Consider the following 17,214-nt stretch of genomic DNA (forward strand, 5'->3'; position numbering starts at 1 on the left):
CTTTTCTGTTTCAATTAAAAGCTTCTCAATCATTGTTGCCTCCAGTACGTGCCACATGCTACATCCCAGCTCTAAATTCCCTGTCTAAACGCGCCTTAAGGTTAATATTCTGTTTTACGAACTCCCTAGGAAAGTGTGTGTTAACAGCTTGTCCTTGTCATAAACCTTAAATTATATTTTTCTTTTAAAACCTACGATGCTTCCATCAAAACTAACATTTTTGGTAGGAGTATAATATTGTCTGAATTTTTTTGTCTATAAATAAAACAACTGTACGCACTTTGTCCGAACGAGTCATGGTTTCTCCTGCAGGCATGTTGGGTGTTCGTAAATATAGGGTCCAAAAATATTGTTGAAATCTCTGTTTTGAAAAAAATCTCTTGAAAAACGGCTGATGTCACTAAAAAAGTATTTATAGTCATTGGATTGGAAAAATAGTCATTTCTGGCTTTGCATTCATTCCCATATTTTTTTATTAATACGCCAAAAAATGCTTTCTCCTCTGGCAGATCTACTGGTTTCTATGACCTCCATATAGATATTATTCTCAATGGAGTATGAAGCTGTATATTTTCCTGGGCATACCGGTTTGTTTTATTCATGATCTCAATAATCAAACTTCTGTGAAAAAAAGTTTAACACGTGCACTCTAGACGCAGTTTAAACCGAACATCTGCATACGGTCCTTAATGTTTTGAAATATTAAATGAATTCTGTCACCAACTTTATGTTAATCATTATATAATTTGTGTTACTAAAAACCTCCTTCCAGAGGTCGTAAAAATAGGTCAAACATTATCAAAATAGTGATGTGGATTGCTGTTATGTGTTCATCTAATTCGTACTTTTTTGTTGGCCTTGTTACCAATTGTTAACAATTTTTAAAAGTTGATATTTTGTTGCTTTCTCCTCCAATTGAATTTTATTTTTTGTGAGCCATTCCGTCATTTCTTTTTTAACGATGTTTGCAATGGTGGTTTATCTTTCTGGACTGAATGATAGGGAGCGTTGTCAAGCACGATAACTGAGTGTGGCTCTATCTTATCCAACAGAGAAATGAACCACTCTTTGAAAACTTCTGCTGTCATCTCTTGATAATAGTCACCCCTCTTCTTTGATCGGAAACACCATCAATGAATTCTCTACAAAACCTTCACTTGTTCCAGCATGTAGAACAATTATCCTTCCCCCTTTCCCAGTTGGCTCTTTTCGACTACTTGCAGGTGTCATGTCCATTCATGCTTTCGTCTTAATCTGACCAGCGTTTACCCATGTTTCATCTAGAAAAACAAAATATCTAATCTCAACTTCAGAAGAAAATTCAACTTCTTATGAAGAAAATTTGAACGAAGGGTCACGATGTCTGATCTCTCCATTAAACATTTTCTATTGTTTATTTTCTTCCACTTGAACTCCATTCTATTCAAAATTTTCAGAAACGTGGTTTTACTGCCTTCATAGATGTTGAAGGCAGAAACACCACTCTTGAGCAAAACAACACCCAAACTTGAGCAAAAACAACACTCTTGAGCAACTCTCTGTTCCTCTTTTTCAAAATTTTTAATATTTTTGAGCAAGTCGGCAAAAGTCGATTTCTATAAATTTCATAAATTACATTTTTCACTACAATCTCAGAAAATTTGTCGAGATTCGAAACTGTCTCTTTTCGTACCCTTTTTTTCCCTGGCGTCACCTCTGTTGTCGATTTGCATACAGCTGAAACAGTTTTTCTACTTATTTGTAATGCTTGAGCAACTCTATCCACGAATCTTTGAACTGGGATGAGTGGTCCATTATTTCTCTTCTCTTGTTCAAAATAGTCTCTCAATCTCTTCACCAGCATTCTGCTTTGAGTTCTTAGAGCTACACCTTGACCAACCTTTGCAGCACTAACACGAGGGCGATTAGACATTTTTGGAGCAGTCTCTTACAACGTGTTGAAGCACAGGGTGAAAAGAGATCATATTATTTTCGTTAAAGATAAGGCCTTCAGCGCAGGCCTAGATGACGAATTGAAGAATTCTCAATGAATGAAGTGGGTGGAGACTGATGAGTTTTCAGCTGAAAGTCTAGATTAGACTAGTCGAATGGTGGAGAGAGCTGTCTACAGCAGGGACCCTTATAGTGGGAGAGAATCCAAGTAACAAGTTATACGGTTCGGACCTTAGTTGACAGCCAATAAGTCTAACTAAAATATTGTAAAGCACAACACTGCTTATAAACTGTGGAAGAGCCAATAGTTTTAGCCATCGTACTACTTGATGAATTTAATAAACATATAATCAATTGAAAAAGATATAACCTTTAACTATTAATTTATTTAAAATTAGTGATATTTCAAATCTTAACCACTGCTCGTGGTATTGCAAATAGAAATTCATATATCAACAGCTATTGAACATGTTATGGGTAGGGTACTCAGGACTGAAGAGAATCAATCAGAGAAGTCAATACGTCTTTAACCAGCACATAATCACGGTTAAATATTTCATAAAATGTTATATTCAATTGAGCCTCAAAATACATTGATACTAGATTTTTGGAAGTTCGATCCAATAAATTGGATGAGGAAATACATTTAAATTGAAATCTATCTTTCTGCATATCTATCTAAATCAGTGGTTTCCAATAAGTGGCCCGCGAAAGCTCTGGAAGTGGTCCGCGAGGAGCCCGAGGGAAGAATATCTAGTAGGCTAAACACACCTAATTTTTTTAGTCTTCAGCTACACTTGTGACTGTGCCAGTGACAGTCCTTACTGTGCCAGCCAGTTTTTCTGATTTATTGGGATACTAACACCTCTCTTTGTTAATGATCTATTTATTTGGAATACAATCATCTATTTTCATAGTATCAATCAGTATCTTTTTTTCCCAAAATCTACGATACTGAAACATAAATGACAAAATTATATAATATTAGCATGAAGTCAATAAAACTTTCTTCAAACTCCAAAAACTCTAAAACCTCTTTGAATAGAACTTAAATTTCTCATATCTTCCATTCTCCCCATTCCCCAACTGAGCAAATGAGATTGTTCTACATACAACATCATAGACTGTACCTTTAGGAACGCCTAATTGTAGACTACGTCTGGCCAATGACTTTTTGGGCTCCGAACACATGAAACACGGATCTGTTCAACATCTGCAGAAGTTCTAGGGCTACTGGGTGATTTCGCTTCTAAAACACTACCGGTTTACTTTACTTTACTTAATTGTATCAAGTGCAAACAGTTAATTAGAGAAAAGAAAAATATAGAAAATAGTAGTTTAGTCATACTCTCATACATAATGATGACTAACACAATATTATTCATAGAATTAAAAATAACCAATATTTTTTGTGCATGAGTACATACATACATACATGGCTTATACATAATTTTGAAGTGTGTGGTACATTTTGAAGCATGTTGGCATACATAGAGCTACTTCGCAATCAGGACACCAACAAACAGTTCCTTTCCTCAAAGATTTCCCTGTTTCTTTTTTTGCTTTTCTCTGTAAAAATTTTACATACTCGTGCAGGGTTTGCCTTTTTTTCAGTTGCTGGAATTTTATCTGTAAAGTGTCTTCCACTGTCTATTGAAAGGTTTTTTTACAGTGAAATCAATTTCTTTGTTGCCTTCTGCAACATAGGCTTTTCCCAGTTGTATGATGAACTTTTTCAATGAACATTTTTTCCTCTCATTATCATCCCTTGTTCTTTTGTACAAAATAGGCCTATATGCATTTGAAATAGCCATCCCAAAGAAATGAAAAAAAATTTACACCATCTGATTTGCTTTTTTTGAAGGGATAATATCCAACAAAATGATCAGATCTATCAACTCCAGTCTTGTTCAAGTTATAGTTCAAGACTACATCTGGTTTTGTGATCGATTTTGGTCCACCTCGTGCACGCACAAGCGTTTCTGATGAGGTTGCTTTATGACATGTTGACAGCATTATAACATCCCTGGTATCTTTCCACTACAAACAAAGAAGATGTTCTTTCCGTTTGTAAATAATTTCATTTCTCACCAAGGGCTTCTTTAATAAACTTTATTTTGGAAGTCCTTCTCTGTTGGGCATGCATGTACCAACAGCTGTAGTTTTATTTACCCACAAATATTCAAATATAGCAGGAGATGTGTAGTACCTGTCCATATAAACTGTATGACCTTATTCGTAGTAAGACTCTTGTAATCTGTTCCTGAGTGGGATAATACCAGCCTCTTCATAACCTTTTCCACAATAAACCTCAAAATTCAGACAGTAACCTGTTGATGATGCATCACAAACTGAACATTTTGATGCCATATTTCTGTGGCTTATTTTTTATGTAGACCCTAAAAGAAATGCGACCTCTAAAGCCGCACATTCCTTTATCTTCAGTCAAATTGCAGTTTGGAGCAAATGCTTGTGAGAATGATTGTCTCAAATGGTCAAAGAGAGGTCGCAATTTGAAAATTGGATCATGGTTAGGCTGGCCTCTGGGGATATATTTTTCATTATTATTTACATGCAACATTGACAGAATAGATTTGAAACGGTCTCCACTCATGATGGAAGATGGAAAAGGTGTACTTAAAAAAGTGTCTGTTACCCAGGAATCATAATATAATATAATGTGTAATATTATTGAGAAAAATGAGTACCTACAACTCCTCTACTGACACCATGCCTCTTGCTCCACAAACTATGCTCTTTTAATTTATTTTGCCTCCTTAGTTTTATCATAATTATGGTACACCCTGCATATCTATTTGTCTCCACTTTTATATTTTCTATCATTTCCTTTGAAAAAAATAAATTGAAACAATCTAACTCTGAAGAGGTCTCATCCAAGTCAGACCTAACCCCTCAGATTTCTTAAAAAACTGGCAAATCTGGAAGATTGTCATCCGAATTCCATCCCTCATCCTGTCTCAAATCAGCATCATTCCGTTTCCTTTTCCGTGAATTTCCTGCAGTTTTAGGTCTACTGGTATTTGATATTGTTGGTCTTATTTCGATCGCTTCTTCTTCATAATCTGGGAACAGAACAAAAAGAAGACAAATATTAAGGAATACATTTTCATTTACATTAAAACGTTGAAATAGATCTTAATCAATCAATTCTGTCATAGAAAAACTACATGATTATATATAGGTTAGAAAGAAATTTCGACTACCTTCGTTTCCTTCATTGTAGTGAGGATCGTTGCCCGAATCATCAATTTCTCCATCCGACCCAGAATCGTCAATAAAATCCTCAACTAAGTCGATCAAGCTCAAATTTTCAGTCATATTTATATGAAATAAATTATTCTATATCTCTTTATCTCAAAAATAATCTTTATCTCATAATTAGATGTAAACAAAAACAAATGACTGATATCATTGACTGAGTAAAGTCGACAAGTAATGAACTTTCGATGTTAGAACAGGTTGATGAAAAAATATTGATTTTTTTAGTATTAGTTTATAGGGGGCGCGACAGTCGAGACCGACGACAGCCGAGGCCTGCGACAGTAGAGGCTACGGTCGTAGGCCTCGACTGTCGGGGCTGTACAAAAATTGGAGAGGCCTCAACTGTCGCCTAACGCAGACGACATTTGAGGCCTCTTTTTCAGGAGTCCTCTACCGTCGCTGGCCTCGAATGTCGGTGGTCTCGACTGTCGGCCCTGTACAAAAATTAGAGACTCGCTTGCAGCAGACGACAGTTGAGGACACATCCTACTGCGATTCCAGACAAAATACATTTTGTAATGATTATAACTTCTGATTTGTTGAAAACCAAATAATTGAAAGTTCCTTCATAAAAAAAGCATATGAACTTTGAAGGTAGATAGGGCTTATCCTTATAGGATTTTCAGAACGATCATCTTTGTGAAGAATTACAGCTTAATCAGTCAAGTATTTCTAGCGTGATGAGCTCACATACAAACAGACAGAAAGACAGACACCATCTCGTCTTATAGATGGATAGAAGATGGATAAATATTTAGATTTGTCAATGAAGGAGGCATAATGCAGTAGTAATGGATTCCCATTACTTGAAAATACGTTCAGGGACCATCATCCAAGTACTGGAATGTATATGACTTGACCACCTTTGTTGACGAAACTCAATTGGAGGATGGAAAGATGCTGTTCTCTCTATTTTACATGCTGAACTTTCAAAGTTACAAGAATTTAAAGTTATAAACAATTTAAAAGTTACAAAATTAATAAGCTTCAGAGAATAGAAGAAGGTTATATAGTATGATGCTTAGAGTAATGAACAAATTTACCTTTTTATATAATCTAGGAAGTTGATTTGAAAAATCAACAACTTTACATAAACATTCTTCCTGAAAAATATTTTTACTGTGTTTTTGAAAACTATACCTGAAAGATCTCTAACAATTACTATATATAATCAGGCATATAATTTTGTACCTATGTAAAACCACCTTTTTTGAGATCTGTGCTGATCTGAGATTTGAGGGCTGTGCCCCCTTGCACCACACAATGTTTAAAACCCATTTGTGCCCAAATTATTTTTTCCTTTCAAAATCATGTATTTTCCATGAATATAACTTGGTTTATGCCTAATAAATGCCATTTCATTAATTTTTATCACAAAAAGTTCTCAGGGACCTGGAAAATCGATGTTCCCATTTGGGAACAGTGGGCACGAAAGGGGTGGTGAAGTTATAGAGTACACACATTCCAAATATGATTGGAGAGTAGGTTAAAAAGCACTTGTACACTCACATTATGATTGTTTATTGGAATATTTATTGATTATAACAGTGTGTGAGAAATATGAATTACAAAAAATGGATATAATATAGATTACAATATAAATCATCAATTTGAATAATAATAATCTTCAATAAACAATCAAGAGATAATAATAGATAATGATAGATAATAATGGATAATGATAGATAATAATCAAAATAATTATAGCAAACAATATAGCATTATGATGAAAATAGAAAATGATAATAAATGCATAGGCTCATCAGTACAGGCTATCTCTTCATTTTGAATGGAAAATCATAGAGCAATGATTATGAAGTGCTACATTACATTTATTACATTTCACGCGGGCATTCTTCTTGCATTGTGCACATCTTGACTGTCTCTCATTTGGAACAATGTGATGATTCAGACCATCATATCGTACATGATCCGTCACCCTCTTATCTACTGCTCCTAAAGCTTGCACTATGCGTGAAGGCCTACCCAGAGCCAATCTTTTTGAATATTTCTGTAGATATGACATACATATCTGTCGTGTGAAAGCAAGGAGGTCAAGTTGTTCAGGTTTGTTCTTTCTAACCCACCTATGCAATTGCCAAGCATTGTTCATGGAGGCATTGAGTGGGAAACTAAAAAGCTGCCAGTACCATTTATTGCTTCTGATGTTTATCCTCATTTTTGAAATGTTTTCATCTAGCCTATCAACCCCGCCCATGTACGTATTGTACAGGTCACAACAAGCAGGTTGATCAATGTGAATGAACTTTTTCAATGCCTGACTGTAGCGTTTTACTTTCCCCTTTGGCTCAATACCTGCTTGGGAAGAAATGAAATTTACAATATTATTATCATGGTATTGGACCAATGTAATACCAGAGCTTTCGTCCGTCAACTGATGCATTGATCCCCTACTTTTTTTGCGTAATATTTTTGCATCAATTATTGGAGCCCTCTCTACCCTATTGGACCTGATTGTTCCAGTGCTCTTCACCCCTTTATTTTTCAGAGCCTCCACAAGTTTTATACTACTGAAAAAATTATCGAAGAACAAATTGTAGCTTTTTGCCGGTAGTTTATCAATCAAATCCATAACAACAGATCCTCCAACCCCAAGCTCTGGGATTGTATTCCCAGTTTTAGCACCCTGGTAAAGATTACCTTGTATCAAATAGCCCAACCGAGTGCAGAGGCTCCAGCACTTATAACCAAACCGTATTGGTTTACCATGCATGTGCTGTTTAGCTCCATGCCTCCCAAAATACGGAATCATTGATTCATCAACAGATAAATTTGTTTCACCAATGAAATATTGAAGCCACCTCTCATTCAGCATTTTCCACAAGGGTGAAATTTTAGAAAAACGATCACTCTTATCCAATTTGTTGTTATCACATACATGGAGATAACGCATTATTTGGGAAAATCTGTTCCGTGACATGGCCTCACTAATGGCATTGTTATGGGCATCAGGACTTTGTTCCCAATACATACGCCTCCTTGATACCTGACAATAACCACTTACTAATAAAATTGCAATGAAAACTCTACACTCTTCAGGACCAAAATTCAAATTTACCTCACCGTTTTGAAGGGCGTACAGATTAGTAAAGTCACAGATATGATTTACAACTTCATCATCATAAAAGAGTTCAAATAATTCAACCGGTTCACCATCTGACTCTTGTAACCAGCTTGGCAATTCATATTCTTTCTCTTGAAAAGCTTTGATATCCTTCTCAACCCAATGATAGGTTTTTTTCATCTTCACTGAAGTACCAGCTGTTCCACCTGTTGACTGTGATGAATCCCTGCTAGTTGTAGAAGGTCCAGCCTGAGGATTTCGAGAAGGTCTAGCCTGGGGATTTTGAGAAGGTCCAGCCTGGGAATTTCGAGAAGGTCCAGCCTGGGGATTTCGAGAAGGTTCAGCCTGGGAATTTCGAGAAGGTCTAGCTTGAGAATCTCGAGAAGGTCCAGCCACTAAGTTTTGAGACAGATTAGCCTGTAATTTTGGAGAGATTAAGTCTTCTAGAGCAGGTTGTGGTTCAGAAGAGATGATTTCAGTTCTAATACCTTCTTCTGTGACTCTCCTCATTGAAGCTTCAGCGTGGGATAGAAGTTGCTTTTTTGACAAGCGGTCAATATCTACTTCATCTTCTTCACCACTGTCACCTTCTGAGAGAATATCCTCGGGAGGAATGAGTGTGATATGTGCATCCAGGAAATCATCTTGTGCCAAAATTTCCTCAATTTCGAATAATGAGAGACTGAAACAAAAAAAATATTTTTTTCAGAACACCATCCCATTCATGCCCACTGTTCCCATTTGGGAACATCAAATTTCAAATGACTGTGAAAGAAAAATATGATGTAAATTTATAGATCTGGCTCCTGTTATTGGTAGAGACATACATTGAGTATAATTGAGAATGAAAATTATCAATTTTTACATGAATAGAAAAAAAATATAACTTACTTTTCATTTGATGCCATGACGCGACAAAAGTAATGAACTTCGACGTGCTTGTACTCATCACAAACTGATGCAATAATGCTGAAAAATGGTGGGTGTCTGCAGTAATGCCAACACAACATATCTGATTCATAAAATTTCCCTCCCTATTAGTATTATTGGAACCACAACAATAATAATGACTTGTTCCCATTTGGGATCAGTGGGCATAAATGGGTTAATTGGAGTGATAAAAGTTTTGGGTTGGACATTTTTAGGATTAGAAAGTTTTTGTAGCCTAGAAAATGATTCATTTTAACCTTTTTGTGCGCTTGATATTTTTAAAATAAATCAACTTGCATTTCCCTTATTTTCTAACCATTCTCTTCCATTCAACTCAGATTAATTTTCTGAACGTCTTATTCCTTTAGCTTTTTTGATAAAATTATCCAGTAAAAAGTTAGATAATTCTGAATTTATTTCAATTCTTCTCTCATGAATTATACAAAAGCCATTGTTTCGAGGAAGTAGTAGCCATTGAACTGAGAGACAAGGAAGAAGATAGGAAATGGTATTGAATAGAAAGAGATGGAGAAACAACAGCCAGCATGTAGCCATCCAGCTCTGTGTAGGGTCGGTTGCACAGAAGCCTGTCAAACTTTAACCATGATTGAATGCTATGAAAAGAGGCGCCTTCTTTTCAAAAAAGACTGACCTGATTGGTTCTTTTGGCATTTAATCATGACTAAAATTCAACAGGCTTTTGTGCAACTGGGACAATGGGTTTGTTCAATTTGGAGTTAAAGACCATCTTCCTATATGACTAGGTGGGTCTCACCATATTTCCTGCTATGCTGATTCACTCATTATAGCATACAATTCTTTATAATGATTGAGGTACGACTTTAATTTATAACAATAAATTGATATCAACAGGTACACCTTTACATGCTGACTAAGACTTGAATTAATCATACCCTTTCATTTCCGAAATACCTGGTAAGTTGTTATAGCATAACATATATTAGTCAATATAGACATCCACTACGCAGTTCATAGGTTCGTATAATTGATTTTTTGAGTTCATATCATCAGTTTCTTATTCAGTGTTTCTATAGCTTACTTTAATGCTACTCTTGCTTACTATTTTTAATCTCTTATTTATTGCCAACTGTTCTGTAACATCAGAATCTACAAAGGAACCTCAAAATATCTTGTGATTTATAATTAGATTTCCTATTTAATAGGACAAAGGCCTATTCATACAGAAACCACATGGTACAAATTGTACTGGTATGATGTGGTCGCTGTATTCATAGCCCAAAACATAGGCCTAAGAAGTCCTGCAACTAGAGAGTCAAAGTATGCAATATCCACATTGAAAGGACAATATAGTTTTGAGTGAGCCAATGTTTACAATGCACCTTTGAAGAGCTAAACGAATCTTATCTCTTGTCAATTTCCTAAAAGTAGCAAGTTCTTCGCCCGGGGGAGCTTACCAGTTTCTACAGTATTATTATCACCTCCTGACTACTTATAACCAATCTACTATCCGTCTGATTTCGTCTTTTTTGTCTTATTTCATTGATGCAGTACAATGAATACTGAATACTGTATACTGTTCTTGTTTCTCAAATGATCATCATTTTTTCTCCTTTAGGAACTTCGGCCAAAGGATATCGAATATTAACAGAGTACCAGATCACGATCATAAATAGAATAGATTAGGTTTGATTTGATGGAAATATATTCATTCATTCATGGAAATTGCAATAATACTTGTACTTTCTGGTTTATGCTCTTATTCAGAATGAAAAAACGAATTATTCAATGTATTTAACTAGAATGGGAACATCCTTAGAAAGATTGTAATGAAGGAGGAATGCAATTGAAATTTGGCATAATTCTCTATTTTTGAAAAGGACATGAAAGAGTATTCCTTCTTTGAGCCGGAGTATGGTGGAATAGAGCTGTTAGAAAGATAAGCTGATACTGTATTGAATAGAAACTGAGAACTAAACCAAACATGGATAGATGAATGAATGATAAAGAAATTTGATGGTGATATTCGACTCATGTTTTGGGACTTGACCTTTACTTTTCAAGAAATAGCCAATTCATATTACGTTTCAAGGAATTTTATTGTTAGGCAGGTGGACAATGATAATGCTCAGCGTACATCCAGATTCAGAGTTCTGCTTCTTTAGAAAACTGTTATCTGCTGAATGACAACAAAAAGGCGTACGGAATGGAAAAATATAACAGAGAGTCACATGTTAAAGTCCATGAATAGAATTGATGAGGTGGAATAAGCTGTAACGGTGTTGAATAGTACTGTATTCAATGCAACACATTTTGAGAAATACGTGCTCTAAAATATACAAAGCTTATGTGTTCTAAAGAATTCCCAAACATTTAATATGACAATAGGTTAACATTATTTTCGTTTGTGTTCACATTCATACTTTGTTCGTTCATCAAAAATCCTTCTTCAAAATGTCAATACCTGAGAGAAACTAACAATCTGGTGATGTTAACCGTTGTGCATTGTATTACCACATAGAGAAATTACATTAATTCAGTTTTCAATAAGTTATCATCATAGTTCAGTTTAAAGTAACCTAACAATATAACCATGGTTATATAGTCATCTTCAGTAACTTCTAATGGAAGAAGACCGTTTAGGGAAATAATTCCAAAGTAACTGAAAGATTCTTGGAACGATTCTGCAGTATTGGACAAAGTCAATAAAAAAAACTTGACCTTCTAACCCCAAGGTTTTCTACAGAATGCCCTGAAAACCTTGAATGTTGTATTCCTCTTGCAGTTGACAGCATTTCCTTCTTAGGAAATAAAATTTAAAAAAGTGAGCATAAATACACACACATACAGACCAATACTCAAAAAACACTTTATTACCCAAAAAAACTCAGGGAATCTTGAAACATATAGAAATTTAGAAATTGGGGTACCTTGATTTTTGGAAAGCAATACTTTCCTTACGTATGGTAATAGGGAAATGAAAGTAAATAACTGAATGAACAGAGTAATTATAATAATACATTTAAAATATAAATTGAAGCAGTTGAGTCGAGATTTGTAGAAGAAAGCTGATGTTTGCCCAATTGGAACAGGTAGGACTGCTTGTAAATCGTATACAGCTAATTGGATTTCACCCTTTTCAGCTCTGTCTTTGTCTGCTGCTTTCTCTTTCCTGCTTAATTCTTTTTCTTGCTGATGTTCATTGATGGATTCTGCAAGCTTATCCTTCTCCTCTCCTTCTGCATTTTTGTACGCCTCACATTGATCACATTGATCTTTTTTAGGGAGGAAAAAACCAATATTGAACTCTGTGTTAAATATTCGACAAAATGCATCATAGTTGGCAACTGGTTTATTAGCAGCCAAACGTTCAGCAGTATAGTTTCGGTGCATTTCTGCAATTGTTAACCCACCATCTATTTTCTCGTGATGTGTCTTTTCTCACGTAATGGCTTTCAATCCGAGGTACTGAATTTTTATGATTTCTGACAGAATTTGCTACCTCTTCAGGTATCTTCTTTCGATTTTCATGTCTTCCTCTTTCGTCTGCAGGTGCAATTCCATTTCCATTAACTTTAGCTTCAATGACGGTACGAATGGTCCTCTCTGAAATTCCTAAGGTATTAATCAAGTTGATTTTGCACACTCTTATCCTCTTTTCCCCATCCATGACATAAAAAGCAGTGTTTGGTCTTCTCGGCGTTTTTGAAGTTTGGCGGCGCTTTTTCAAAATCAGTGGTTCAATGCATGATATCAAAAAATCTCGTTGACGTTGTAGAGTACCCAGTTGCCAATAATTTCTGAATAATTCAGTTCTCAGTTTCTCTGTCAAGTTCTTTGAACAAGAAAGAATGCATCCATCTCCACAAGGAGGGCCCATCTTACGAGCCTCAACTGTTTTTCCTGATCTTGAAGTGTAAGATTGTCCTGAGTTCTTGAGTAGTTTATTTTTCACTTTTTCCAGTTGTTCACATTTCTTGATCTTTTTTTACCTTTTTTTATTTCATTTGAGGTCTCATTTTCATTATTATTGAAAACTATCGCGTCATTGGGTGTGACTAGAGAGGAATCAATAGGCTTACTTGAGTCTTCACTAGTGGCACTTGAAGGTCCGTATTCATCACTGGATCCTGAAGACATAAGTTTTTCAGATATGTCAGAATCACTAGTATTAGCTGCAGCTGAGTATTGAATTTTTTTCACTCTCCTTAGATTGATTCTTGTGGTGCAAGCCTCAGCAATTTCCCAATCTGAAGATTCATTGTGATTCTCACAAGATGATTGTTGTGGTGGAAGAGTCTGATTATTCTCACTTTTTGAGTAATTATGCTCTTCATTCACTGATAGACACTCTTCATTCACTGGTAAATTCTCTTCATTCACTGGTAAATTCTCTTCATTCACTGGTAAATACTCTTCATTCACTGGTAAATTCTCTTCATTCACTGGTAGATACTCTTCATTCACTGGTAAATACTCTTCATTAACTGGTAAATACTCTTCATTCCGTGGTAAATCCTCTTCATTCACTGGTAAATTCTCTTCATTCACTGGTAAATACTCTTCATTCACTGGTAAATTCTCTTCATTCACTGGTAAATACTCTTCATTCACTGGTAAATACTCTTCATTCACTGGTAAATACTCTTCATTAACTGGTAAATACTCTTCATTCCGTGGTAAATCCTCTTCATTCACTGGTAAATTCTCTTCATTCACTGGCAAATACTCTTCATTCATTGGTAAATTCTCTTTATCTGGTATCCGGCTTCCAGTTTCACTCTTCTCCTCCATCATCTTCACCAATCTCATTATCTTTTTCGCTCTTTCACCCATTATTGCTCCTGCACAGAGAAGAAAATATTTATGAAAATAATAATCAGTAATTATAAGATCCATAAATCCATACAGCTCTCTGATCCCATCTCTCTGAATCTCAGCAATGATAGAGTTGAAAAAGAATGGATCATTGGCCTATTGATACATCTGCTTTCACGAAATTTTAAAAATAATAACTCTTATGATAAGGCTATAATAATTAGTAGTTGATGCAACGGTTGTATAATTAGAGCCTCATCATGTTTGAAATCGAACATTGAATGAAATGTGGACTGTATCGAAAAGTGAATCTGGTGTTGAAAAATTCTCATTCTGACACTGTTATGAAATTCCGTTTCGAAATGATAGTTGTTTCAATTTCGATTGTAAAACTGAAAAAGGAATTTTTTGATACGCCCATAGATAAAATATTATTCATTTTATATTCAGGTAAAGTAATGATTAAAACACTAATTCAATTTAGTTGAATAAGTTAATGACTAATTTGCCCTTATAGGCCACCATTCAACATGCCAATATCTATTCCAATAGATTATTATTGAAGTCAACAATGACATTATTAATAATAATTATTGAGGTTTTGAGTGGAAGAATGACACAAAGTACAGTTACGACTTAATAAAAATCAGTAAAAATCAATAAAAATCAGTGCAACAATGACACAAAGTACACTTGCGTCATTGTTGCACTCAAATCTCAGCCAATATAGTGATGGTTAATGTCATCCACTGCAGTTGCGACATTGTTCCTCTAAATTATCATAGTGATAATGACATAAAATACACTTACGTCGTTGTTGCTCTTGAATCTTTTCACTTGTACACCTCTCCGTTCGACATCTCTTCACCAACTGACAATAATGACGTTGTTCCTCCGACATAGTGTCCAAACAGCTGATATTCCAACAACGACATAACTGCTTTCTAGTGTCCATTTTTTGAAATAGAATTATGACATTATTCTACTATATTATAGAGGCCTATAGGATACCATTGAGCTGAAAACCCCAATATCTCAAAATTTGACAGTTACGACATTGTTCTTTTGGGGCAGCGAATGGTCGATAAATGTTTCTAATGTCTTCCAGTTGAAAATATAGGCATCTCACACATAAAAATCGTTTATGATAAGTTGAATAGAGATAAAATATTGACATTAAATACTATAAAAACGTTTTGTTTATTTACTGTTTGTTATACTTATATTGAATGTACAGTTGGTACAGTTATTTATAACTATTCCAGCAGCAGACGACATTTGTGATTCGGCTTGAACTGTTGCCGTTGTCTGTTTGTTAACATTCTGCCCAAGAATCATGTTTCCTGTTATAATTTTTGTTTGTAATGAATCTTCTATATAGCCTTCAGCTACAGAAGAGCTCTTCCAACCTCCATGTCGTTTTAATTGTAGGATATCTCCTCCTCCTTCAACTAAAAGTGTAGCCGACGTCCTCCGAAAGCAATGTCCAGTATAATCATTTGGATTGTTCAATTTTAAAAACGTAGCTACATCACAAGGTACTTTGGCGATGGTATTGATACCTACATGTTGCTTACTGCAAACTCCTTTTTTATACCTTAAGAACAATCGACCAGTTGTCATATCCTGTGGTCTCAATTTCACATATTCTCTAAAAAGCTCTACATAATTTATGCCCTTTTCGTCATCATTGTTTACTGTAAATATACGGCTTTTATTGTTTTTTGATCTTGGAATCTTCACAATTAGAATCGACCCTTTATCTTCAATATCTTCTATTTGCATGTTTGTAAGCTCGTCACGCCTACACGCACCAGCGACTCCAATTAACATAACCACTTTTTCCATTAAAAAAACATCATTTGGTGCAGTTTTCATGAATGTATCAATTTCATCTTTTGTAAGAGTTTTCGATTTTTTTGGTTTGTAACCTACAGAAGTTTTTTTCAGAAAAGCTGTAACTTTTTTAAAGCGACTAATGTCCAAGTCATTTTTTACACTAATTGTTGATTTCAACATTGAATAAATGCCCCAAAGAGTAGAAGGACTAAATTTTTTCGACAACTCCGAAAAGTAAACTAATAAAACGTTTTCTGTAATGTTCTTCACCCTATTCTTTTTGCACCATCCACAAAATACATTGTATTGTCGTTCGTATTTCAACTTTGACTTCTCCGGTAGAAGATTCAATGACACTGAATTTGCTAAATTTTCTGGAGTACTGTTCTCTTGATCACTATCACTTTTCATTTTTTCAATATGTTGAATTAATTGTATAATTAAAAATTGATTAAACGTTTTATCTTGCTTTGTAAACTTTCAAATTGTACGATACTACCGATTCAATATCTCGCGGCATTAATCAGCTGTTTAACGAATATTCCAGCCAGCGACATATTCAGGTTTACCAACATTTCTTTTACTTTGTCGCACTCTACCGTCATAAAGCGTGTTAACTATTTTGCGTTGCTATGTTGCAAATTTGGAGTGTGACAAAGTCTTTGCCGTACTCTATTCTACATTCCCAAACTGGGTATGGGAATAGGGTATTTTGCGTACTATAATTGATGCGGGAATGAGCACTTTTTCGGGTAACTGTAGGAAAAGTTTGTTTATACAGCACCAGTTGTTTCATCAATGTATGTCACTGTGAGAGCACATTGCTTAATGGAGCTTCTATCGGTGGTCTCATCCATCACTATTGAGAAAAAGTTTCCCTTGGGACGTAATTTGTCAAATAAAAGTTCCTGAAAAGTTATTCCAAGTGAATTTTTCACAACATTTGTAGCTTTGAAACGTTTCATACACAGATTTTGAGCTATTTGGGAATCTGGAAAAACATCCTTGAACAAAGGGATTAAATTGCCCATAACACTGAATGATAGGTTTTGCGTTGCAATGAGGCCAGCCAACTTGATTTCGGCTCTTTTCACTGCCTGATTCTGATCTTTATTTTTTACTAAACTTGTCAAGTCTTTGTTGCCTCTCACTTCCTTTGATATTTGAATATGTTTTGCTGACTTGGCATGCCTTTCAAGTTCGGATTTGTGGCTTGAAATAGTACAATTACACACTTTACAATAAGCTAAATCATGTCCTTTCCTTTTCTGATCATACTTTTTTAGCCACCCAATGAACTGGGGCATTTGCATCCATGCAGGGTTAAATTTATTTGATCGAACTTTTGC

General features: G+C 35.1%; 2 protein-coding genes across 6 annotated transcripts in view; one reads left to right on the forward strand and one right to left on the reverse strand.

The window, feature by feature from the left end:
- Nucleotides 1-17,214, forward strand: part of LOC120350882 (protein ANTAGONIST OF LIKE HETEROCHROMATIN PROTEIN 1-like) — a 121,774-nt gene that overhangs the window by 12,496 nt on the left and 92,064 nt on the right. The gene's annotated exons all lie outside the window — the stretch shown is intronic.
- On the reverse strand, nt 6,492-9,402 carry LOC111056116 (piggyBac transposable element-derived protein 3-like). The gene is made up of 2 exons (XM_039425951.1): nt 9,191-9,402; nt 6,492-8,981 (listed from the first exon to the last, which is right to left on the reverse strand). Exons 1-2 carry the CDS (start codon nt 9,307-9,309, stop codon nt 6,995-6,997), a joined length of 2,106 nt encoding a protein of 701 aa, XP_039281885.1. The 5' UTR covers nt 9,310-9,402; the 3' UTR covers nt 6,492-6,994.

This window comes from Nilaparvata lugens, chromosome 1 (genome assembly GCF_014356525.2).
Source record: "Nilaparvata lugens isolate BPH chromosome 1, ASM1435652v1, whole genome shotgun sequence".
Lineage (NCBI taxonomy): Eukaryota > Metazoa > Arthropoda > Insecta > Hemiptera > Delphacidae > Nilaparvata > Nilaparvata lugens.

Coding starts and splice junctions, on each gene's coding strand:
- LOC111056116 (XM_039425951.1), bottom strand. CDS start 9,309: ATGTTGTGTTGGCATTACTGCAGACACCCACCATTTTTCAGCATTATT. Junction 8,982..9,190: donor GTCATGGCATCAAATGAAAA/GTAAGTTATATT, acceptor TTTTTGTTTCAG/TCTCTCATTATTCGAAATTG.